Consider the following 26317-nt stretch of genomic DNA (forward strand, 5'->3'; position numbering starts at 1 on the left):
TACAGGACCCTCGGTGAGATAGTCTACGGGGAATCATTTCAAAAAATACAACGGCTAGATGTTTAATTACAGTTAAATCTAAAACATGCATGCAACTTTCACGCCTTGCTTGAATTTGGTGCGCTTTTTCCAAAACAGAGCATTAAAATGACCTCAAATCCAATATTCTTTGCAAAAAGCTAATTAAATCTGTATATTTAGATATTTATTATCACATTTGCTATTGAGTGGCCATACGTGGATTAAAACACCACTATTTCGCCGTATCTGCAAAAACACAAAAGTATCATAGTAAAAAAAATTGCTTTTCGGAAACAGGGAGTTCCTTTATTTTTTTTGTGTCTTAAATTCTTCCACGTTTAATTTAATATTTCATCGACTTAAAAATGAGACATATGTAATTTTACACACCTAAGAAATGTAAGAATTAGTCGATATTGTACAACCCTTTTCTGATAATGACTTCTAAAATATTATCCCCTCCTTTTTTAACCGCAAAATGTATCAATTAAATTAAACTCACAATTTTACGCATAGACACACACACACACTCACACACACACACGCGCGCAACGACCATTTTTATATTCCAAATAAATCCTACTTTCTATTAAATTTTTTTTTTCAAATGCTGACAGCTTCCAGCTTTAAAAATTAACATCGTGCTGAAATTTTTCACTTTTGGTTGTTTTTAATTCAACGGAAATAACAGTGGAATTAACGGTAGGAGAATAAAACACATTTGTGGCCGGTGGTGAATCAAATCAATGAGGCACAAGAAGATATGGAACAGAATTGTCTTATTTTCCCCCCCCCCCCAGGATACATACAAAAAAATACCAATTCTCTTCCCATGGTATACACCTGAAAAATAATTTCAAATGTGGACAATTTCTAAATGAAAAAAAAACAACAACCATGCATGTAAATTAGTTTTCCTTTCTCATTGTTTTTCTCCTTTTAAATAAGAACAAATACAATCATAGCAATTTTGAAATGAAGATCAAAATGACGATGCCTATTTTGAATTAGTTCTCTAACTGCGTGTGCTCCCCTCATCCACTTTAGCTCTCGACTCAATGTTTCCACATAATGCACTTTTTGACTTGTTCCATTTTGCAGCCTGCTTTTTTTTTTTTTTTAAAGCAGACATAAATAAATACAATTAGAAGTCCACGGATCCCGCCCATATGTCCATATAAAAGTCTTTATATTTGCATTCTTTGTATTATAAACTTTGCGAAGTTTTTTTTTTTTTTTCCTTTTTCTCCCCCTTCACTGATATCCAAGCGCAGATGCTGTGGTGAGTCTCTGACCGTACAGTGCGTAAGGGGAGTAGTAGGGGCCGGTGGCCGCGGGGACCGGGACCGGAGCGCCGGGGGTGGGCAGCGGGCTTTTAGAGTACGGATGGTAGCGAGTGCTGAGTCCCAGTGCGTGGTGCGGGCTTCTCAGAGCCAAAGTCCCGGGGCTGCCGGGGCCCGACGGCGGCATGTGCATGTGACAGGCCATGGCCGCAGCGGCAGCCGCGCTGGCCAACGAGGAGGATCCCGGGTAGCCGGAGATGAGCTTCTCGGCCCCGGTGAACGCGGTGTGTGTCCTCAGGTGGTTCAGGAGCTCCTCCGAGGTGGAGAAACGCTTGTCGCACGGTCCGTTGGCCGACACCCAGTTGCACACGTGAGGCAGGGGATCGTTGGGCAGCATGAAGCCGTACGGGTACAAAGGGTGTCCGCTGAACGAGGGGGCCGACGAGTGCACTCCGTGGATGGGATGCGTGGGGTACATGAGGGGGTAGCTGGACTTGAGCGCGTTGGCTGCGGCAGCCGCGGCCGCCGCCGACTCGTGCGTGCACGACGCCGCGCCCGCTAAGTGGCTGGCGCAGTGATAGCTGAGGCAGTAAGGGTCTCTGCACAGGCTCGCCGACATGATGGAGGGTGGGGAGGCTCCGGCCAGAGGGCTGGAGCCGGCCTTGCTGCAGCCCAAAGAGCTGGCCAGCTGCGCGTTCACCAGGCCGCCTCCGTGCGGCATGAAGTGTTGAGGGTAGCCCGCGTAGGCCCCGGCCAAGCCGCCCGGGTACGTCATGCCCGCTGGGGGCAGCGGGAACACGGTTTGACCCGGCTTGTAAGGGGACACGGGCGCAACCAGCCCGGAGCCGAGCACCGACGCCGAGGACACTGACGTAACCGGGGAGGACTCCGACGCGGAGGAGGAAGTGGAGGTCTTGGCGCCGTGCGTGGTTTCCTGGTGCTGGTTTACCTCCACGTTAATCCCACCGCAACTCACGCTTATCCGGCTGTGGCTGGACGTGGCCGAGCCGCCGTCCGCGCCGTTCTTTCCGCACTCCGAGTCCTTCTTGTCGTCCCGCTCCCCTCCGCACTTGCCCTCCGCCGGCATGGGGGAGGCGGAGGAGCTCGAGTTGGGACTGCCTGTGCGCGGCGTGAACGGCTGACAGGTGGCGCTCGGCACTCGGAAACCAGATTTGTCCGAGCCGCCGCCGCCGCCGCCTCCGCCGCCCGACGAATCTTTCTTGTCGGACGGCTTGGAGTAGGGCTTGAAACTGGACTTGTCGTCCGCGCCGATGTCGCTCATCTTCAGCGGGCCGCATTTAGAATCCTTGTCGCTAGATCCATTGGAGGCGACGGAGGAGAGTTTAGAGGAGGGCGGCGGGTCCGGCTTGCCGATCTGGGAGCACGTCTGCGCTAGGAGAGCCAGGGGACTCTTCTTGGCATCCAGCTGCACACCAAATAGTCATTTCAATACGACTTTAAGAGTATTCTACACACCAAGCGTATGAAAAACACCATTTTCACTTCCCCCCCCCCCATGCGATCATATGTTCCTTACCTCGATTGGGCTTACGGGGGTGGATGGCAAAGGTTGCAGATACTCCGGGTGCAAGATGTGTCCCGAGCGTGCGGTGAGCATTTTCAAAACCTTCACTGGAAGTCGCTTGGCTTGCCGTAGCGGGTCTGACGGCGGCGCCGAGTGCTGCTGCTTCTGCCTCGGCTGCTGCTGCTGCGGCGGCTGCTGCGGCTGCTGCTTGTGGAGGAAGAGAGAAGAGGCCGGCTCGTCGCTATCGCTGCTTCCCCGACGACTGGCTCGCTCCCAGGCTGCGCTCAACTCACCGAGATTCGTCAGGACATACGCCGAGGGCGACGTGCTCATGTCCCAATGGGCAGCCAAGTGGACGGCGATGCTTCGCTCGGATGCATTAAGGAAAAGACCAAAAAGGGGCGAAACGGACCAAAACAAGGCGAGTGAGAATAATAATCCCGATCTTTTTTTTCTTTTCTTTTTTTTTTTGTGATGCGGAAGAAGTAGAAGCTGCGAGTGTGGAAAGATGCTTCCGCCGTGTGCGTCCGTGTCCGCGTCCTCCCTCCGTGTCGTCCCGCACTGGAGACTGACTGGGAGACGTTTTCACTCGGGGAAGGAGAGAGGAGGGAAAAAAAAGAAGCTGAATTAGTCCCGAGATGAAAGCCTTTGCCGCCTTCCAATCAAATGGCAGCCCGAGGTGATTGGAGGGTCAAGGGATGTGACGTCATCCTCCTTGACAGCTCCACGAGAGGGGAGTAGCCCCGCGGCAGACTTTAAATGTTTGCTTGCTGGTAACGCTCGCTCGTTTTTTTGGGGGTTCCCCCCCCAAAGATCGCCTTTATAGTGTTCTCACGCCAGATTGCTGACGGTTTGAACCACATTGCAGACTACAGATATAGAAATGGGGACTGCTATTCATTCTCTCCCACTGTCAGAATGCACCTTGTGACACGAACTGTATAGAAAATACTCAATGTATGGCCCCTAGTGGGTGGCAAGTTTGAGTGAGTGTGCTCATTGTGTGTTTTACTGTTTTGCCAGTGTTCAATAAACGACTGAAAAGCGTACCGACTCTGTCTCCTTACATACATGCAAGAACGTTACCTACAGAATAGTGAAACTGCCCCCCCCCCCAAAAAAAAATAATTCCAAGAGATTTGCTTGATAAATACAGAATACATATATGCTGCAATTACTGTACAGTATTGTGTAATTATGTCTTCAACACGTTTATGCAAAAGGTCCCAAATGGATGTTTTCAGGCACCACCGAGCAACTTTGCTTTCCCACCTAGCAACCATCAAACCAACCGACCAAGCAAGCAGCCGGCTCACTGCTTAAACAGACAAGCGTTGACAGGAATAGACCAAAAAGTAAGTGATGGAGGGGAGGCAAATGTCACATGTTTTCACTATAATATACAACCCGCCCCCTATTTCTATCTCTATCTTCACCCCTAGTCGATGCAATCAATCAGTTATTTGTCAAGAGAGCTGTCACTCAATGCTCCATTCGATTTATGTCAATGAATGCTTGTTCAGTTGAGCAACTTTTTTAGGGGGTGTATTTTGACACATGAAGGAGCATCATTCAAATGTATGAAAAATAATTCATAGCCATGCATATTGGACGCAGTGATTGGATGTGTGTGCTTGCAGATGGCTTCCACCTGCCAACCCCAACAAAGAGATAACAAAGGCAGACATTTTACACACTGATGGCGGCTAGCCTTTATTTGCACACAATGCAGAAAAAAAAAACGCTGGGCCTTCTTTTTGTGTGTGTAAAAAGAGGAAGAGCGATGGACTGTCAGGTTGTGCGAAGAAAAGAAAAAGTACAAAATGGCTTCCAACTATTCACTGCTGAGAGGGCTAATCAGTATTGAGACTTAAGGGGAGTAAAGGGTGGGGGTACCGAGAAGGGGGGGTCTTTTCAATGCTTTCATCTCCATCGGCGCTCAATTAAAAGCCTATCAGTTTGTAAGTAAATCAACGCCTATCGGGCTTGTCACATCAAACAAAACGATGATTATTGCAACCCGCCTCTGCTATTAATCTCCCTCTGCGGTAATCGCCTTGACAGGTCAACTTTTTGGAAAGGCACAACCACGAGAAAACCTGGCCTGGACGCTCACTCGGTGCAAAAGAAAAAATAAGTTTGGATTTTTAAAATGGGGGGAAAAAAGTATTCTTTTGTTAGTCTAATGAAAATATTTTGCAATTTATACACACCAACCAACGTTCTTCTAATTTCAATAGTAGAGTCAAAACAACTGACTTTCCTCAGTACGTTTTATTTATTTTTTTGTAAATTTGGAATTTGTATTGATTAATTTGCACTTTTTTGTGTGTATGTCTGCGAGTGTATGTGCTTGTGTGTGTTTGCGTGTGTTATCCAAAAAAATTGACATAATTCCTCCAAGATGAAGTAGGCAAAGACAATTGAAAACATGTTCTCATATATCATTTTAATTTAATGGTGTAGTACAAATCAGCAGCAGTCACAATATAGGGATATTATAGTATAATATTTTACTCCATAGTTTTTTACAGTATCATTTTTTTCTGTTGTTAGTTTGTAAATTAAGGGTGGCTAAACTATGGCCTGTACTCTGGACTGGCATGTAAATTAAGATAACAACTCATGAGCAATTGTGATTGGTCTACAAAACCCCTGAACAGAAAACCCACAGATGCTCATTACAAATAGTAAATATTTGTTCAAGATCATATTTTCACCATAGATGTAATGTGACTAACTTGAAACTACTAGGAAAAGGCTTCAAAGAGGCAAACGTGACATTGTCATTTGAAATGTTAAGTGCACACACTTTAACTATGTTCCCAGCGTTTTTTTTTTTGTTTTTGTTTTTTTTGTGAGGGTGGGGTTTTCTGCAGTGTGCGTGTGTGACACAATATGCAAAAATGTGTGATTGATAACAGCGTGGCTGTGTTCTGCGTGGGGTTGACAGTCCGTGACACAATATGTGAGTTATTAGGGCGAGGAAGGGCAGCCATAAATTGTGAGTGTCAGGCTCCCCAAAAAACTCTCCTTTTATTGTCCTGCAAGACGAATGGCCTTGCATGTGCGCGCGCGTACGCACACACAGCCACACACACACACACACTGAAAATTATTCTGTCTTCCTTTCATATAGCATATGGAAGTATAATTTATTGAACAAAAGTTCTTCGACATATTTGCTTGTAATGCTCGTTAGACTTCCATGCAAATTCAACTGTTTGTATTTGAACTGTGCAAAGGCAGGAAACGTCGACACTTCTATTCAAATAACTTTAAAATCGGAAATAAAATGGCACACTTTAAATCGTATTGAGACAAGCTCCCATCGACAAGCATCGTAGTCTCGAAGGCAAATAAAGCACAAAGCTTATTGAATTTAAATGCATGCATGCACGCAGACGTCCCTCGACATCATTACCTGTCTCGTTTACTAAACTCCGCTGTAAAAAGTGTCATAAAAGTAAAAAAAAAGATGACTAAAGAACAGCACAAAGATGAATAACAATTTAAAAATGTACTCTTTTTGAGACAAAAAGCACTCTTTCGATTGTAACGTGCGTACCGTGCGTGTATGCATCTTTCCTCTCGCTGCGGAATGGATCCAGCGAGTCCTGAGTGGGCGTGCACCGCGTGACGTCACACCTAACGTAAACACTCGGGAGCAGGGGGCTTCTCCACGCTTGTCAATCATGTTTATTGAATTGCTTTTCTACACATTTGGTTTGACATCGATTGGTTATTGAGAATCCTAAAAGAAAAACAAATAAGTTACTTGAAGCCACTTTTAATACAATTCTATGGATTTCCAAGTTCTATTTCAAACATGACCCCGTGGAAAACTATCATGCAAAAGTGTTGATCACTGTACACAACTCATTGTGTGCAATGATCCTTTTGCTAACCAGTTAGCCATGGGCTCAAGTGAACTGTGCATTGGCTGCATGACATGTGGCACCATGTGCGTTGAAGTCTTTGCCCTCCATGCACAATGACTTGCATGGACATGAAGGCGAGACAACGGCCTCTTTGTGATCCCAATGGTTCCGTGGGGCGCTGTGTGATATAACAAGGCGACTCAGAGTGCGCTGCGATGTACTCTGTAAATTCGTGAGCAAGCCGCCCACTGCCAGCCAGCCAGCAAGCGCGGGACATTTCCGCACACGCGGGTCAGCTGATCGAGACACGCGGAAAGCACTTACTAACAGAACTCCACAAAAAAAAAAAAAAAAAAAGTCCCCCGCACGCTGAGCACACTGTTAGTAACTTTTAGCCGCTCCACGGATCCACGCCTAGTCCTGCGTCAAGTCCGCATTTCGCATGACACGTTGAGGAAGAAGGGAGAAAGCGAGCAAAATATTCGTCTGCTCATTCCGACTGCTAGTGATGGCGCACAGGGAGGCACCGGTGGCTTTGAATGGAACTCATGTAAGTGTGTGTATTGTTGTTTTATAAGAGTGTGTTTTTGCAAATGTGCTGGCAAGCAAGGGTGCAGCGTCTCTTCTGCTGCAAGCTGTCATGTGAGCACGTGTGGAGGTTCCTCCCACCCAGCGTGACAGGGCACACGGAGGGGGGGGGGGGGGGTCCACGTTGAGGTGATTTCAGGGATCCCCCCCCCAATTTCTTTTCAAACTGTCACTTTTTGTTTTAACTGGCTGGGGGGTGGGCGAGCATAACTCAATATAGTTTAAAAAAAAAATCAAATGTAACTTTTTACCAAGAAAAAAAAACTATCTCTAGTGTCTGACATTACTGTTATTTAAAGTGTTGTGGAGTGAAAATGTGTTAAATAAAATAAATCCACTGACAACTGCCCAAAGTATTCAAAGATTCAATCAATACAAAATCTACTTAGAGGTGGTGAAAAGTGACACCCGCAAAATGCTCTTTCAAACACTTTTACTCAACTCAACCAGGAGGGGAGCCATGCAAATAAATGTCATCAGATAATGTCGCTATAATAATAATAATATACAAAAGAATATGTATAATAATGTACAAAATGTCTCAAATATATATCTTTAACATATGATAACTCTGTTAAACTTTCCACTTTTTGTTTATTTTCAGATTTCTTACATTGGACATGATTGTGAGGACATCCCAGACTTCCTCGGTGACTCATTTGGAGATTTTGCCAGAAGGCTTGACTTGAGCTTCAATCAGCTAAGGTCAGACATGTTTGTCATGTGTTTTCACTTACTTAGACTGCACATAGTGTCTTGATAACTGCCTTGTACTTGTCCCTGTAAGGCAGTGCTTCTCAATTATTTTCTGTTACGCACCCCCCCCCCCCCCTAGCAAGAAGAAAACTATTCGACCCCCCCTCCCTCTCCCCACCGTGACTATCCTAACTTGTCTTGTAAGTCGTAAAATGTTGCACAAACGTGACAGAAGTAACAATGAGAGCGCCACTGCCCCCTGCTGTAGTAGATGCGCAATTACACTTTATTCTAGTACTGCCAAAAAAAAAGCCTGTTCCCCAGGGTCACACGCGCCCCCCCAGGTATAGCACCGCGCCCCCCTATTTGAGAAGCACTGCTGTAAGGTAAGTGTGAGTGTGAACATGCTCTTGATCCATCTTCATATTGCAGACCACATACACCCTTCATTCCTATTTTAATTTGCTGCATGATTGGCTATTGGCTTGATTCCATTCAAGAAAAGCAGCCACTGATCATGCACGCAGCATAAGAGGTAACTGTGGGTCCGGTGACTCAGAACTCAGAACAGGTCTTGCTCAGAACATCATAATAATCACCAGCATGTTTGTTGATTTGGGGGTATTTAGGCACTTGATTGTGCCTCTGAACCTTTTTTTTTTTTAGTTTCATGTTTGAACCCCGACAATTGTACTTTGCGGTATTTTCTTTACATAGTCTGACTCCTCCCCCCTTTGGGTTTTCCCTCTCCGCTCACATGACCACACCGGGAGTTCATGGGTGGGTGGAGGTAATAAGCAGCATGTGATGATGTTTTTAGCTTCCTATTGCAACGCGAGCGACGCCCTCCCTTTTAATAGACGTGATCCCTATTAGAATGTAACTAATCCACCACTTAATTGCAGAGAATGGCGGCGTGTTAGAAATGCATGTGTGAGGTTGGTACACAACATGGGGAAGTCAACTTGCCCAGTCTTAGAAGTTACCGTTTTTTTCCATGTATAATGCGCAAAATTTAACTAACTTATTGTCCTAAAATCTGGGGTGCGCATTATACATGGGTACAAAAAAATATATATATATTATTATTATTATTATTATTATTATTTTTTTATCCGGATATCATACGGAGGCCACCATTACAGATGCGCTTTCTTCTCTGCTGTTCACTTCAAACACGCTCCATACGAACACAATGCTCTCGTATCACACACCTGCTCGTTTGCGGTCACAATGTACCCTACACAAATCCGAAACATTTCTTCGCTATTGAGTTTGCTAGCGCATGCGCAGTGATACTGACCGGCAGAATAACATCCGGTTGTTCCCAAAGATGATCTTTTTTCTGAAATAATTTTACGTTTACGGACTTAAGTAGGAGTCAAAATTTGGCTGCGTATTATACATGGGTACAGGCTTTTTTCCAGCATCAACATGCCATTTCTAGGGTGCGTATTATACATGGGGGCGCATTATACATGGAAAAAAACGGTAAATGTCTTTTATCTCTGAAGGCAGAAAATGAACACGATCAAGTCTATCAAATTGGATATGATACTAACTTTGAACAGAGAAGCTGCCGGATTAATTTCATCCAGAGTCTGAACACAGCATCTTGATTAATATTGTGTTAAGCAGCAAAATCGGTTTCATCTATCTGCAGAAGAAGAAGTTGAACAAACACGACTTGTGAGATAGTTACACGGATTTCAGATTTGACAACAGGACCTTGCCTTGGCGTCAAGCGTCACCAGGTGTGAACGCCAAGCCGAAACATTGAGCGCGTGCGCCGCCGCCGCATCACCGCGCTCAACTCAAATCCAACGGGAGACGTTGCCAGAGTTTGTTGCGGCTAATACGCTGACTTCTGTCAACGCCGTGGACAACGCTCCACCACCAATCTGACACTGAGAAGCCCACCGTCACTTGCATCACTTTTAAGTGAGCGCTGTGTGCGCCCCCACACCATTTGTGTGTGTTGTTTGCGTATCAACGTCGCAAGATCCCAGGCAGGTATTGGCGGAGATGAACGCTCGGTAGCGACCCGTCACACCCACGCTCCTCCGCCGCCGTCAGGCCGTCTCATAGTTGTGTACTGTTGTGTCACCGCCTTTGTTCCAGGTCAGGTGTTGACACAGTGTGTTGTGTTGACGTGATTCGCTCTTGTTGTTTGCTGTGGCGGTCAAAATCGCCTACATGCATGCGGTCACACTGGACATTCACGAGATGCGAGCAAAATTCCTTACAGATTTGCTAAACAGAATTGTGCAATGAGTCTCATGTGTGGCGGGGGACATGTCCCCACATGAGACTCATTATAGAATACATGTCAACAATTAGATTCACAAGCCTGTTATTCGTTCGAGAAATTTTATGATAATGTCTTGTTTACAATGTTCCCGTTGCGAGATGACACTTGGCAGTTTCTTGTTTGTCAAGCGCATTTAAGACAAGGCTTCTCATTTGAAAGGTGCACTATATAATATGACACGTGTATACTAAGTTCTAATAATGCAAAGATGTAAGGAGTTGGAGCTCCTCCATCTTACAAAAAATTAATAGGAAGACGTTTGCGGTATCAGGGTCCCCACTTGTTAGGGAATTCCGACGGGGTGTGAATTGTAACAGCTGACGGTCATTTTTCCTCCTCTGTTGTATTGAAAGCAGTTGTCACTGTCTGATTGAAATAGCAAGAAGTATTTTAATAGCACAACACTTCCATTTTTGTTCTTTTGGGGAAGTTTAGCATATTTATTCATTTCAACGGTGAAATTGAGATACAAATTTGGTCAATTCAACTCTCATCTCAAGGCACCGTCACGTGATGTCGTATTGAAGGTTCACTGTAAATGGTCATTCAGGTCGACTTCAACAAATGTAAGCGGCTTTTATTTGGAATAAGCCAATAATAGGATCCTTCCAGTCAATGCAAACACGAGCCTTGATGTTGGTCTTTCGAAAAACGCAGCGTTTGTATCGAAGACGACCCCCTGGTGTGCGGAAATTCCATCTGTCTGTACAAAACAAGAGTTTGGCTTTTGCATTTCAGATGAGCCCCGGCGTCGTACGTACAGCGGGCTGTACGCGCTCACCCAGCCAGGGCCATGTTGGCGATGGCAGGCGTTTTGCATTTTAATGACAAATCAAGTATGCTAACTCGCATTTGAAAAGCAAAAGTGCTCTCGGTGTCGGCCGGCTGTCAAAGTGAGATGTAAGCGGTGTGATGAAAAGAGAACAAAGAAGACAAAGTAGGGAGGGAGGCCCGCTACACTGAGAAATGAAATAAAACCGTGTACGGCCTGTCAGCTGTGTCGTTTTAGATTCATATCCAAAGAAGGCGGGAGTATTAGCGCCACGCTCGCGCCTCACTCATCTGTCTCGCCTAATTCGTCACGGGGGCGCTGTCTTTCAACGCGGCCGAGCGGCCTGCTAATTGACAAACACAGACATCCCATCCCAGCCAAGGTGGGCTTGCATGTTATAGGTGGGTGGAAGGGGGGTGGGGGGGGGGTCGCTCCCGGTCCTCGAATGAGAAGTGACAACGGGAAGAGAGCCTGTCATTGTCTCGCCCAAGTGTTCAATCTGCAGGCACGGCGCCATGCAGATAAAGTGTCAGTTAGGCGGAGAGGATATGAAACATTGGCGCTACAAAGTCGTCCCATCACTTAACCACCGGCGGGAACGTGCGTGTGTGTTGAGTGGTGATGTATAGCAAAAATATTCCATATCTGATCTAGGCCAGGCCCGTTTGGAATAACCTGAGCTCATAAATGAAGCAAGCAAATAACACATTGACGTCAGGGACATTGATGTTTAGTGTCAAAAACAACCATTTTAATTTCACCAGGTCGGCCGGCTTTTCCAAATGACGGACTCCTCCGGGGAAAGCAGGAAGATGCGTTGAGGATGTTTGAACTAATGGATGGGTTGTCGTGTTCCGCCGTCTCTCCAATTTGAGCTTGTTTCTCAATTTCTTTCTCGCTGCTCAGATCGCTCGAAATGATGGTTGTCAGAAGAGAATTTGAGTCGGAAAGAATTACTTGTCATAGAGCTGAGTGGTAAAGAGGTTTGTATAGTGGCGTTAGCGTTAGCCGCTAACTACGGCTGGTACTTTTTATCAGCTTTCATTTAGTTTTGCACCATCCACGTCCCAAAATATGCATTAGCAATTGTTCATAGGTGCAAATTTCAGTGTCAATGTTTGTCTTTATGTCCTTTGTGATTAGCTGGTTAGCATTCCAGTAAAGTTAGCTTGGATAGGCTCCAATCTACCCACTCGTAAGAATAAGCGAAATAAAAAAAAATGGAGGAATGGCTGTACTTGCATGACAGATAAAAAAATCAAATGTTACTTTAAACATTGCCGGTACATACTTGGAAATGGCTAAAACAGCATCCATTGGTTCCCGTAGCCCAAATAGTCAGCAATTCGGAATTAATCGGAAGTAGATGATCACTATGGTAGGCAGTGCGTAGCATACTCCAAAGGCGAAACGGTGCTTACGTAAGCCTACGTTTAGAATTGTAGGTCCAAACGAGCGCATTTGGTTTGTCAGCCATTGTCGGAGTCAAAAGACAATATAGTTGCTCCTCATTTAAGCCTGCAGAGCGCTTGACTGTCTGAGTGCAAACAGAGGAGAAGGCTGCTGACAGCGGTGGAAGCGTCTATTAATCACTGTCAGCAGCCATCAGCCCGCTGGAGCTTTCCACAAGCTCCTCTTTGCTTCATCTTGCCCATTTGGAATGGAAAGGAACATATTTATGTTCCTTTTGTTCACATAATATATACTGGCCGGTGATGCCATTCCTTTTATGACTGCGTCACATTTTTTCCCTCTCCCCCCTCCCCTTTGGGTTTTTTTCTTTTTTTTTCTTTATTGTACACCCTGAGACGGATGGCGTGCCACTGACACGAAGATTTACAGGCCTCCAGCTTGCAGTGGCGGAGCTTTAGAAGAGCCCGCTGACATCCAGCCAGCACTTTGGAGGAGGAGAATAAAAGCTGACATTTTATTGGCTCTAAAATAGAGAGAGAGAGAGGAGTCGTCGTAGAGGAGGGGAAAGGAAAATAAAAGACATTCCGCTGCATTTTATTTATTTTTTTGCCAGAAAAATAAGATTGATTGGGTATTATTTCCGAACTTGTCAGCGGTAATAAGGACAACTATGATTTCAATTATCACCCACTAAATATAGTTCATTGCCACAATGAGCCATTTGTCAAGTATGCCCTGCCATGCTATTTTAATATTTTATGTTGACCGCCCCGGCTGGCTTGTTGGCTTCAAAGTCGTCTCGGGGATATATTTTTCCATTGACAGAATTCCAATTAGTTTTAGTACACTCTGGCTGAATAAAATGGCTCTTAAAATCGGCAATGTTTCCTCGCCGGGTTTGTTTTTTCCCCCCCCCCCTTCCAGAGTGATGGATCTTTTACGAGTTGACCCGAGTGGACACTCTCGCCTGTTTCTTACTCGGCCGGTGGAAAAGAAAATATCCACATGTCTTGATCATTGCCATATTCTTTATTTGCGATATTGCGTAAACATCTGCTGGGCCCGGGTAAAGATCATGACTCGCCTACATATTTAAAGCCTTATTAAATACTTTACAAGTTCTACACGCATTCCGCAAGTGAGGCGCGTTGTAAATATGAGTCAGATGTATAATTCATTAGTGACATGTTTAGTAAGTCGCCGATTTTGGGGAGCGCTAATGTGTACTCAGGTTTTGACAGGCGCTTTGTGCATTTTTAAAGGGCACGTTAAAAGCGGAGATGATTGGACCGGGTACTGGGCTGTCAATAACGGGCCCGCTGCTTGAAAGTTGATGATGTGGGGGATTCGCCGCGTGTCGTAAATTTGCTTCCTTTCTTTCCTTCCCTGGCGTTGCCTTTAAAGCCCGTAACACATGTCAAGTCATTTAGGATACATGCCATGCAGTAATGAGCCTTTTGCTATAAAAATCACTCGCCGTTTCTATCGAGTCTCCTATAGGGCTTAGTTTATGTTCAGGCCATTACCCTCAGATAAAAGATGTAAGCAACTGCGATGCGAGGCATGGAACATATTACACCACAGCCATGATTCTACATCTCTTGGCTGAGCCTCTAGCAAGGGGGGGGGAGAAATCCCCCGAAAGGTTTGGAAGAGGAACAAAAGCGCTTCCTTTGGTTACAGTCTAGCCTCTTGGAGTCACTTCACGGCCTTCAATCTGTCTCCGCTACGTCTTCCTGGAGGTGAAAAGTGAAGACAGATACTTGGGGCGCATTGCAACTCAACTTGGGGGATGTGCGCCAGGTGGTGGGGATGTTCACAAGAAGCCCCCCCTAACGCTAACCCAAAGCCAGACACCTTTAACCTCATAGTGTGTGAGGAACAACATGAATCCTGAGATTAGTAAGAAAACAATAAAACATGAATCCAATCTTGATCCGAATCCACCTTGCTGAAATTGCACATCAGTCATAGCAGAGGAGCGTTTAGGAAATATTGCTAAAACTCTACGTCATGCATCTTGACAAGTCACTGCAGATGGCGATGGCACTCGGTCGTACTTCAATATACTACTCACAACAAAGACATAAATAGTCTTTCAAAGTTTCGTGGTGGTGTAGGAATACATGGCGCCGCTATCTTGATATAGCAGGGAGGCATCAAACTTCCTTTTGTTCCCCAGACTGAAACATGAACTGTGTGATAGATGTGATAGATGCTGGAGAGCAAAGGGGGGTGCCCAAGTCTGGTCCTCGAGAGGCCTGTTTTCGATGTTTCCCTCTTCAACAGCCTTGTCAGTGGACCAGCACGGGCAGATCCTGCAGACAGAACATCCACACGTGTGACGTGGACCACCCTCAGAATGACCTCTGGGAGTTCATGCGGTGGTAAACTGTGAAATTGTCAAGGGGCGATTACAATGTTTTTCTGCCATAGTTTGAATGTCATATTTTTTAAGAGGGGAGAGCATGTAAATATGTGGAGGTGATTATTGAAAACACTCACATCAGTGGTCATTATATCTTGGATTATGTGGAATTGACTGAAACAAAATGGAGTGCCGGAGTTGGCTCCAACCGGACAGACCATTCACCACCGTGACCTGGCGGACGTTAGCTATGGGAAGCGGAGCTACGGAAACTCCTCTGGGCCTCATCTTGGGCTGGCATGGAATATTCAGTCAGAGATTCACAATGTTGGGTCTGAAACGGCGTCGGTGGGCAGGTTCTGTCCATTTTTCTGTTGCTTTCCCGACACACTCGTCGAAAGCATCCGTGACGTTGGACAGCTGTGCCGCATTCGCCTCACACCTGTAACTCATTTCCTGTTGCCATTTCACTTACACATACTTCGATCTTGCACAGTTTTGACTTTCCCAGAGAAAGAGAGCAAAGTGTACGACCGGACGACATGATTGGCAGGTGATAACGACGAGGACTTCAACTTGTTTCATGTCCGTGCAAAGAATGCACATGTAGAGCGGGATGAGCTTAAAAAAATCAAGGGCAAGTCGTGTCTTTTTTCGAGGCTCCATCTGACATCCATCAGCATGGAAATATGTTTTAATGGTCAGGCGAGGCTGCAACACATCATAAGCGGTTGCCTCACTTTCCCACCCTGGGACACATTGAGATAAGAAGCAGTGACTGCATGTTTCATGTCCACGCCGATGACACGTCTTCTGGAACAAGGCTTTCATTTGCAATCTTCTTCTTTGCTCTGGTTTACCTCATAAAACCTCATCTCTCCGTTCTTGCGAGCCTGCCCTAGACGCTCGCTGATGTTCTAGACTTTCTCCCCGAAGCTTTCGTACCGCAGGGTACTGAGGAGTTCCTTTATTTTCTCCCTCTGTCTGGATCTTAGGCCCTTAGGTCCTCCAAAGCACCAAATGCGTCTGCACTCAGATGTTTGGAAAAACACCAAACAGTAGAGGAAGAAGTAGAAGACGGGAGGAAGGTGCGCAATCCTCATTGGGGCAAAGTGTTTGTGTTGGAGCAGAGCGGGCGGCGAAGAGGCCCAAGAGGGTGTGAAGACTTTTGATCTAAAGGCCGTTTGTGTGTCAGAAGGATCAAAGTGTGCAAAGGAGGAGGAATCCCTTTCACCTACTACGGCAAGCCTTTTTTTTTTGGAGGGGGGATGCTGGAGGAAGCTGGGCTGAGATAAACCGTTGCGTACCACCTCTTAGAATCTTACACATACATTGATATTCACGTCAATACACATCTTCCGATTCGAAATATGTTTGCTCCAATAAGTGACTATCCAAAGCTCTCCCCTCCATGCTAGATTGCGCAAAAAATGTCGTGTTGCACTATTACCAAAAGGGATATTACATTATTTACGTAAAAGGGAAGTCAACTGCTTTCTTCCTGGAAAAAAAAGCAGAAGTAGTCTTTTTATTTCTGCTTACATCAACGTTAGTTATTGTTTACGGTAGGTTGTCCACCTGCAGAAAAGAAAAGAGCTTCCTTTATTTTAATTTATTGGCCATTTATTCATTTGTGATTGTTGTAGACTGAAATAGTTAAAAAAAAAAAAACTCTTATACTTTAAATAACAAAATTGTAGACCTCCATCAAGCCCAAAATACAATATCGCAACAAAGAAAAAAAACAGAAGTGGAAAACGAGACGGAGTCTCCAGAGACCAAAGAAAGCTAAAAAAGTAACCATTACGTTGAAGTGGAGAGTGGAGAGTCTCATTTCCTCCAGCGTTGCAAGCTAAGGCCCAGCAACAGCCTAAAGTTAATGTTAGCACCTGTTTATTTTGATCAATTCTAGTCCCATATCACCTTAGCATCCATTCTCAACTTCGACTCTGACGCTAATCCTTATCTTGAACCCGGCCGGCGGAGGCCCCAGATACTGTAAATGTCAGTCACACTCGCCCTCTCACACCGCGAGGGGTGCAGGGAGCATATCCTTCCACGGGCCCGGCTGTTTAAATTAATTATAAGTTTTATAGCAAAGCCCGAGGCCTTGCACAGGCAGCTAATCCCAGCAGAGGGCTAATCCGACCCCACGTTACAGAAAATCAATGCGCCTCTTTGGTGTTGGCATGCCATCAGGGCATGGGGACACATGTCAGACAGGGCTGCTGATTTTTTTATGAGGCTGCTGTTTGATGTGCTGGAGCCGCTGGAGGATGCTCCAGGTACACAGAATTGAAAAGAATATCCGGAAGCAAGAATAGCCCCTCTGACCCCAATATTTATTTATTATTATAGTTGTCTGCCCGTTTGTACGAGTGTGGGAGCTAACAGCTGCTCTCAAAAATGGCATTTTTATCATTCGCTATGCTCATAGTGAATTATTTAAAAAATGAATGCACCCTAACTCACAAATGATTGGCAGATATGTGCACTGATAGCTGTTGAACATTCAATTCTGAATGTCATCACAAACAATGTATTTTATTCTTTATTTTGTTGTTTTCACATTATACGTTTGGCCAAATATCTTACCAGGAATTGCTGTTCACATTTTATTCTCATTAAACGATGACAACGATTCATGAGCAAGCCTAGCAGAGAAAAACTGGATGATTGATGACTTTTATTGTAATGATGTCAAGCGTTTGTAAGGGATTTTGTTGGTTCTCTTTGGCTGTAGATCAACTCATCAGTCAGACTGGCTAGTTTAATTATGTCCCTTGCAGTTTTTGCGAGATTCATCTCGACGCCGAGGATTGGTTCTGTCATTTCCAAAGTGTCAATCTGTGGCTTTTGCAAATACATCTTTTCATGTCCAAAGATGGGAGCGTCGCCGCGATAGTATGTCTGCGTCTTGATAGACGCAGTCTGAGTCACTTTAATATCTTGTCACTTTTTTGTACATTGTCAACACTGAAATCATTTTCTTATGCTCTGACACGGTTTAATTGAGCTTTTCCAGCCTGTAGTTTATTGCTAGCAACAGTGATCACCTTTGACACTTTTGTATTGGCAAGACAAGAAGCAACCGAAATATACCGCCATGCTAATGTTAGCTTGCGCTGTTGTTGTGCCTTAGCTTCGTAATAACTACTACTTCACTGTCTGTCTTTTTGTATGTTCTTCTAGCTGATAGCAATCTTGTATCTGGTCAAAAGCCCTGGAAGTCTTTGACCCTTCTTATCTATCCGTTTATCTTTCAATGAGGAAAGCTGAATCTTCTGATCCCTGCTAATACACCCACTTGTATTCTCTATATAATCACATTATCTCATCACAATGGATATCGTTGTGCGGCTATATTTTTCACAGTATGAAGATGGGCAAATTGATCCAAACAACGTGAGTCTTAGAATTGCAGCAAAAGCAGCCATTCAGAAAACAAGTCCATGAATGACTCACTGATACCAATGCAATCTTTCACACAGCAATAATAGCTACCTCATGACCATAAATTGCAACCATTAAACAATAAATAAATACAAATCACAAGACTGCCTCGCGAAACAAAATTATATTGATTTTCTGCCGCAGACTCTACTTTTATCTTTATTGAGACTAAATCTGGCTGTTGACGCAAATTTGATTAATAGTGCAAACCACACTCAGAGCCACCTCCGTTTCTGCATAATGCATTTAAATTCTAAAAGTAATAGTGCCAGATAGGTTTTACAACCATGTTGTAATTGATTGGCCATAAAACGACACCTCCTAGAATTTGCTATCGCAAGATTCACTTGTTGTTCACGTCAACGTAGCATAAATGATCTTATGGAGATGTCAGCAAGTCAACTCGGTTGGCATTATTCATCAAGGTTGAAACGTCCAAAATCTCACATCGCTGCCCGAATATAACGGAATGTTCCTTGGGCCATGTGGGCTTAACCTCGACCAAGGTTTGAATCAAAAACTATTCATGAATTTTTTAGCGATGCTGCTACAGCTGGGCGAACCACTAAACAAACAAACACCAGCAAAAAAATAAATAAATATCGAATAAATCTTCTGTGGCAAGAGATACTGTAAATATTCCAGTTTCCAATCTTGGTAACATGGAACCTGATACCATGAATGAAACCTCAGTCTTGTTTCTGGTGGTCCTAACTTCCAAGCGCCCAAGTGTTCTTATTATCGCGTTAGTCGCCGAGCGGTCAGTCTAGCCACGTGTCATCCATCCCGAGGAGACCGAGCACGAGGGGAGATTAATAGATGTTTCTTCCCTTCGTTTGTTATCTCTCTGGCCGCTTTTTGACTGACTACGTGGCGTGATAAACAGAAGGGAAGGAGGAAGGCCCCGCGCGTTTCCTGAGTGTGATGACACTATCTGCTCATCAGCGTTGATGCCACGTCGTCCTCTGACAGCGCAGCTGCGCGGTAGGGGAGAGGCGGCAGCCGACAATGTTTGGGATGCGCATTTTAATCCTGGCCTGTTTAATGTTTACCCCGCCGCCCCCCTCGCTTCACCCCGCCCGCCCTCGACAATCTGGGCCAGACATCATTTTAATGGTATGTACAGTGATAAAGCCAATAAAGTGTCAGGATGATTGATAATCGGAGCATTATAGCAATATGACTTTCCAGTTCTCCTCTGCGCTCCAATGATGGCTTCCAAATTGAATTCTTTATGCGTGTGTGCGCGCTCTCGAGGCATGCGTGTGCGCACCTTGTGCCAAAACTGTAGGTGAAAAGGAAAAAGCGAGCTTACGCAATATGTTCTATCCAAAATAACAACAATGTTTTGGGCTTGCTTGGTGCTGGCAACACTTATGAGGGCGATTACCATATTTCTTGCACCGCATACAATGAGACAAAGTCTTACTTGGCCCCGAGTGTCCCAAGCTAGGAGTGTACGCTGCTTCGTGTCAAAGCTGGCTTGTGTCAGTGTGTGTGTGTGTGTCTGTCACAGAGCTGGATAGGAGGTGTAAGTGTGGGAGAGGACAATGTAAACCTTTCCAAACATGGGTGGACGTTGACATCCCACAGACAATGGAGGCACCTCGTGAGTTGATGGGAGTGATCTTGACATTCCTTTCGGATTGCTAATATCATGACAGCGACTTTCCGTTTTTGGTTGTATTTTTTTTTTGTATTGGTGTATCGCAATACTACTTACAACTACTGTGAAGTTTTGGGGCAATTTACTTCATTTCTGCAAAATAAATCACAGATTTAGCGTATGTCTATTCAAAAGGTCGGTGGTGGAAGCTTGACCGTAGTTGTATTTTTCTTTCATTTTTGTCCAAACTGTTTTTAAATTGCATTACTGCCACCTACTGAGCTGGAGCGGAACAACTCAATTGCAATTTACAACCGCTTCAGCAATTAGATTTTTCTTTTTTTTTTGTATGCATTGTCAGGTTAACGGCCATGCCATGCCAGGACTTGGAAACACTTTCCATAATGCAATATTTTACCCAGGACAGCAGCAAAGATGATGTCCAGACTGGAAATGAGATCAATAAATGAGATGCGTTCACTTTTTGTGTGATGATATACTCTCAGTGGCGTATGGCAACGAATAAAGCTACAGGAGTCATGTCCATTGATACGTCAACTTTCCTTAAGTTGATGTCGTTTTGCCTTCTTGAGACAGCAAACTAGGGAAAACTGAATCAATAGTGACTCTGCTACTCACAGTTGAGGTTTGGACTCCATTTTACTCCGTTACTTCAGTTTAGCCATCAATGAGTGTCTATGCTAAGTGACAGCTTATGGCCACAAATGACTATTATACAGGAAATACCTAATAAGCTTAAATAACATTAAAAAGAGCGATCACAACAGCTTTGTTTTGCTGTCTCCTCAGAGTATCCTTTGACTTGCTCTCTCGCTCTCTCTTTTTCCACAGAGTTATTGCTTTCCGTTTGCAAATCGATAGCGTTCGTCGTGAGATTGACAACACGCGTCGCCCTTGAGTGCCGTGGGTGTCTCGGCGGGCCAATGAAAGGGCTCCTTTTTATCCCCAGTAGCCTCCCCTCCCTCTTCCTGGCAGCCATAGAAAGCTCTTTGTTTTATGTAAATGGTGATTGATGACACGTCTGGCTCAGCCGGCAGTTTTTGACAAAAACTATTGATGGCTGCGCTCAGTAAAGTGTTAGTGCAGGTGACACGGCAATCCATTTTCACAGAAAAGGAGAGTGAAAGCCAGAGAGAGAGAGTTTTGCTGAAGCTAGAAAAAGTCATGAACCTGTTACAGATTTGGAGCTTCACTTCTAAGTTAGGCTCTTTGTGCACATGTGGGCTGAACACTCGAATTTTGGCAATGGTGTTTTCTGTTGCACACTCACTAGCACGCCCATTGTAGGAAAAATAAACCACAGAAACGTACTTTTTGGAGATGATCCGGCCATATGTCATCTCGAAAATCTGCATGTGAGCGATGATAGCATAAAATCAAATAAGCGGCAAACACTTGAGCCGAAATAGAGGCGGTGCTGACGTGAGTCTGACAAAAGCAGATTTAACAGATGCTTCAAGGGGACCTTAACTCATGAAATCCCGCTGTCCTGCACGCCGGGCCCCGCCCTCTAACTGCTGTATAAATAGATTGTCTTGACAGGGTAATTCATCTGCGGCCATGAAAACATCAGCTTTAAAAGACAGCTCGCTCAGACCCCTGCGCTTGTTAGGGGCCAGATCAGCAGCCCAGATGCCTGCGATGTAAACTCATGAAGGGAAGATTAATTTATCTGTCATCCCTGACTTTGACAGTTGTTGTAAATTTGACTCTGGCCTGCGCTCGTGGAGGGGAGAGGAGGGGAGGCGAGGCGAGGCGCGGAGTGAAGATATGAGGAGAGGGAGGACAGAATTAACGACCGAGGGCTAGAATTCGACAGCTAATGTTGACACGGAGCTGATGCACACTCTTTGGCAACATGACCCGCTGCCAGTTTCCCCCAAACGCTTCCCAAAAAGAGCAAGCGTCGTCATTTTCCAAGATGGCGGCCCGCGTATGGAAGGCAGGAAAGAGAAGAGCGGCGCTCGTGTCAGAAAAGCCATTTGGCGTCTGATTGATGGTAGCAGGCGAACCACGGCGGCCATGTTCTTCTGATCTCCCCCGACGCGCTAGGCATGTCTGGCGCGCCCCGAGAAACAGGAGATGTTTTCAACACCACAGCTAGGCACATTGTGATATATTTCCCCCTCATATCTGTCTCACTCTTTTGGACAGTTTATCCCTAAGTTTATGGAGGTGTTCAAAGTTAAACTATTTGTTTTCAGGGATGTTGCTAGAGTATTTTATCCTATTCTGGTGAAATTGCTTTTTTTTTGACTAATGCCTCTTCACTTGGGCAGACAAGTTTTTTTTTCCCTTTTTTTTAGGGCTCCAAAACAGCAGCAGTTACATATTTCGTCATTCCTCATTTTATTGTTTTACGATTAAAACCAAAAGTATAGCTGTTTGCCAAAAATCATGTTTCGGCATGTGTCGTTACGTATTTCCGTGCTTGCGCTGGTATTCACGTTGACGCAGTTTCAAATGAGACTGACATACTGCCAAGATCATGTGACGAGCCATGATGTCCGCAAACCGAAGCCCGAGTTGCACTCCAATATTTGCAGAGTAGACAGAGCGTGAGCAAGCTACATTTCCCGTTTCTTAGCTAACACGTTCTGTGTAGAAATTTGCTACGCTTCTCAACTATTGAATCAAATGTTCTGGACTGAATAAATCAGAATATAAATACATGTACTGTTAGAATTAATGATGGGCCACAACTTTTGAGCATACTGTTTTCCCGGAGAGCTATTGGGGAAAGCCTCTCCATTTAAATTTGCTTGTTTGCGACCGTTCTCGAGCGGAATCTCACATGAAAGCAAAGCAGTTAAATTTGGCTGCAATTCATCAGCACCTCCTTGCATGTCTGATTGGACCTTGGGGAGGTGACAATTATAGCCCAGGAGATATTGAGCTTTTATTGTAGATTAGCATGCTAATAGGCTTTGATTTGACAGACCTCGCTTTCCCCCCGGAGAGCGACAGCCTCGAGCCAAACGCAGGGCTTGTCTAAGGGAGTAAACAGGGGGAGGGAGAAAAAAAAATGAAGGGCGGGCTTTGATTTGAGAAAGGGGAAAGTAGAGACCGGGGTGAGAAAGCTCGGTGATTGAGGTGGTTTGGAGGAGCGTGGAAGATATCGCTAATTAGCATGTGGAAGAAGAAGAAAGGTTGCGACAGAGGAGCTAACCCAGTGGTGATAAATATGGTGACTTAACAGCCTGGCCTCCTCCCTTCCCTTTTGTCTGTGGAAGCCCACAGCTGTGGACTTAAGAACTCCTTTAAGGAAAGGAAATCAAAAGATAATCCCAAGTTTGATGTTGGGAGCAACCTTAGAGCCAGAGGGGGGAGAGGGGTCACGGGTGTATAGGGCCAATGAGTTTAAGCCGTAAAGCCTTGACAAAAGCTTCTGACATTGTCATTTCCTCCCCGTGTCTCTGAGTGTATTGGCAAAGTTGGGGAGCGCCTCCTCCGTGCATGACTTAACCGACCGAGTCGAGAAGAATGGAGAGATAAGCAAAGAGTTAAAGTTAATTTCCTCTCCCAAACAGATTCCCTCAGGTTGCATGGAATCCTCTTACCTGCGCCGCCGCGTTTGGCAAAATGTTCCCTCGCAGATGTAAATATGCTCCGAAATGTGACTGACAGCTCTTTCTTCTAGTTTACGACTCAGATTGTTGCACAATTTGTGCCGTCTTATTGCATTACTGGATAAAGAAACAGAACGAACAAAGCCTTCAATTACTACAGTGAGCTGATCTCAGAGAAGGCGAGCTGGAAAAGTGGTGAAGTGGGCCGTGGCATTTTGCTTGCCACGCGTTTTCAATCAACGCTGCTATGGAGATTTTTAGAATCTTGCGGTTTCTGATGGAGACGTGGAACAGAAACATATCCATTGATGCATCAAAGGTGGGCCTATCATTTCAGATGCATTGTATGTGGCAATAAGTGGGAAATCCTTGAGAGTTGTCGTCTTTTCAAAATGTGACACGCTGCTGTAAACACGCAAACTTTTCCAATTTGAATAAATCGTCGAAACTTTTGAATGGTACCCATACCGTACATTGTTTGTAGAAGAAACTAAACACACAAAACACACACGATAGTCATGATATCATTTATTATCATATTATTATGTTACTGTATTATATAATGATTATACATATTGGAATGAGTAAAATTATGAATTTATTATTGTTATCTTATTACAATCGGAGTGAATTGTGTCCTATCATTATCGGTTTGAATCATATTGTTTCACAATTAGAACGAATCGTACCATAGTTGGACTGAAGCGTCTCACTCCAGATCCGATCGTAAAAGCGTTAATCATAGAGTAACATTGTACGTCATACGTTTGAAATTGCATCCAGATATGTCTCGTATCGGTCTCAGTGATGGAGATGTACTTTCCAAGTATCTACGGCTTGTTTGCTGACGTTTAAAACCATTGGTTTTATCTTACACGTGTTAAAGTCAGCAGACCTCGTAAAACTTGACTTGATCATGTCTTGGGTAGCAAGGACAGAGATGCGGGGAAGGCCGTAATACATGTTCTGAAGCTGACAGCTGACCTTGAGGAGCTCAGATGACAATCATCCCCGTATCTCAGTTAGTGCTTGTAGCCTATAAATGACTGTCCGGCCTTCCCAAGATGTCTCCTGCAGGTGTCGTGTTCGGTATTTCCTCGGAGCACATTTTCTTCACATGAGAACGTAATTGTCAATGATGAGGTCCTGGAGCTTGGCGAGGGCTCTGAAGAGAGGTGGGGTGGGAATGGGGGGAGTCGTGGGGATGGGGGAGATCTGTTGTTTTGTGCCAAAACTTCAGCTCTGGACGATCCAAGGGCTTGCCCTTTGGGACAGCTCTGGCCTGCCAAACAAATGTCGTTCTGAGAGAAAAATAAGATTAATCTATCACCGCCTGCCCCGCAAGAGAAAAAAGTTGCACAACAGGATGTTTGGAGATAAGTGTACGTAATGAGCTGTTAATGCCTTGCAACAACGGAAATAAATGAATGTTCTGCTCACAAGGCCAAATCATCCTTGGCTGGGCCGTGTGGTGTTCTCTAAAACCGAGAAGCCACAACAAGAAGTCCATTTCCTCTTTTATGCATTTGTCATCATTGTTGGCATCAGATAAGCCAAAGTCTCACGTGATCTGGTGAAGTTGCGTGAGATTTGCTGATGTGTCCGGTCGGAAGTAGGTTTTTATTATGACTAGGTATGACGGTTCATCTCTTGGGGTTGCACTGTACTCTTGTTCGGACTGCCTCGTACTCTGCTCAACTTTCCTGTTCTATGGTTGTCATCGGATTTTTGTGAATCTCCAGACGCGTTTTTTTAAGAACGAATTCCCCTTGATCGGACTGTCGTCGTTCCGAGCATGACAAAGCGCTTATGTTTTCATCTCCTTCTCAACTTAATTGTCGGAGTTGTGGGAGATGTACTAAAGCGGGAAGTTGAATCCATAACAACGCCACTTTAATGACACCGGCTATCTAGGATTCCTGCGAGCCTCTGAGGGCCGTGTGCTCCAAAAGCGAAGACAGTAGGGCTTTGACAGCTCCAAGTGTCTAGGGCCAGCCAAATAATTGATAGCAGGCTGCCTGCATCCAAGGTCCTTTAGCAGTAATTGCAAGCAGAATCTGACTCTCTGATCTCACCAGTGGTATTGGCTATGCCAGAAGAGGCTGGCTTTGACAGATTGCTTTCCTGCAGTAATAACTAAGGCATGTTCTCCCCTTTTCTCACACAAGGCCGTACAAATGCTGCCTCCACCGCACAACCGACCCCAAATCATCACAGATTATTCTCCATGTGTATTTTTCTTTGGGCTCAGATTTTTCTGACAGGACCCTCTTCCACTAATGGCTTTGCCTCTTAAGCGTACATCATTTTTTTTCATGGGTGGGAGGCGGTGTTCATTTCAAGCCCAAAAGTGACAAATGTGTTTGCAAAAGAAGACTTTTGTTTCTAATTGCCCTGTGAGATGTATTGGCCTTAAAAGGATTTGCTCTACGTGTGACCGAGCAGCTGTGCTCTGAAAATATTTAAGATTAGAGAGGGGGCTCAGAAAAAAAAAAGAGAGGATTTTCCAAACACTTTCCGTTGCCATGGCTCTCGCCCTGAATGACAGCCCTGAAGGCTCTACGGCCTTTTGAGGGATGGTCCGCTTGCTCATCCGCCCGCCCCTTCCCTTCCTTCACCTCCTCGCCCGAATCCTCCCCTTGTGGGCTCAGTGGCACTCCTGCATGCTCACTGTCTGCACTGTAAAGCACTCTGGGATTTATTGTCAGCTGGAGTTTCCTTGATGGGGTGTAATAATACCGTGTCTTTCACACCCGCTAAGGTGGTAGAATCCCCCTCCCTCTGCCGATGAGAGGACCCCCGCGGGCTGC

The 26317-nt window shown here is 45.0% G+C and overlaps 2 protein-coding genes across 4 annotated transcripts in view; one reads left to right on the forward strand and one right to left on the reverse strand.

The window, feature by feature from the left end:
* Positions 1-1098: 1098 nt before the first annotated feature.
* Positions 1099-6436, reverse strand: znf503 (zinc finger protein 503). Of its 3 annotated transcripts, none has more exons than XM_061284814.1 (3): positions 3123-6435; positions 2842-3033; positions 1099-2730 (listed from the first exon to the last, which is right to left on the reverse strand). In XM_061284814.1, exons 2-3 carry the CDS (start codon positions 2920-2922, stop codon positions 1276-1278), a joined length of 1536 nt encoding a protein of 511 aa, XP_061140798.1. In that variant the 5' UTR covers positions 2923-3033; positions 3123-6435; the 3' UTR covers positions 1099-1275. The 3 variants fall into 3 exon arrangements, with proteins under 3 accessions (XP_061140798.1, XP_061140799.1, XP_061140797.1); XM_061284815.1 differs by having other exon boundaries at positions 2842-3036; XM_061284813.1 differs by having other exon boundaries at positions 2842-6436.
* A 543-nt stretch (positions 6437-6979) lies between these two features.
* Positions 6980-26317, forward strand: part of lrmda (leucine rich melanocyte differentiation associated) — a 170758-nt gene continuing 151420 nt past the window's right edge. Inside the window, exons 1-2 of the mRNA XM_061284817.1 lie at positions 6980-7260; positions 7903-8003. Coding sequence (XP_061140801.1) covers positions 7219-7260; positions 7903-8003 — 143 coding nt within the window. The 5' untranslated portion in view covers positions 6980-7218. The remainder of the gene's footprint in view (positions 7261-7902; positions 8004-26317) is intronic.

This window comes from Syngnathus typhle, linkage group LG8, assembly GCF_033458585.1.
Source record: "Syngnathus typhle isolate RoL2023-S1 ecotype Sweden linkage group LG8, RoL_Styp_1.0, whole genome shotgun sequence".
NCBI lineage: Eukaryota > Metazoa > Chordata > Actinopteri > Syngnathiformes > Syngnathidae > Syngnathus > Syngnathus typhle.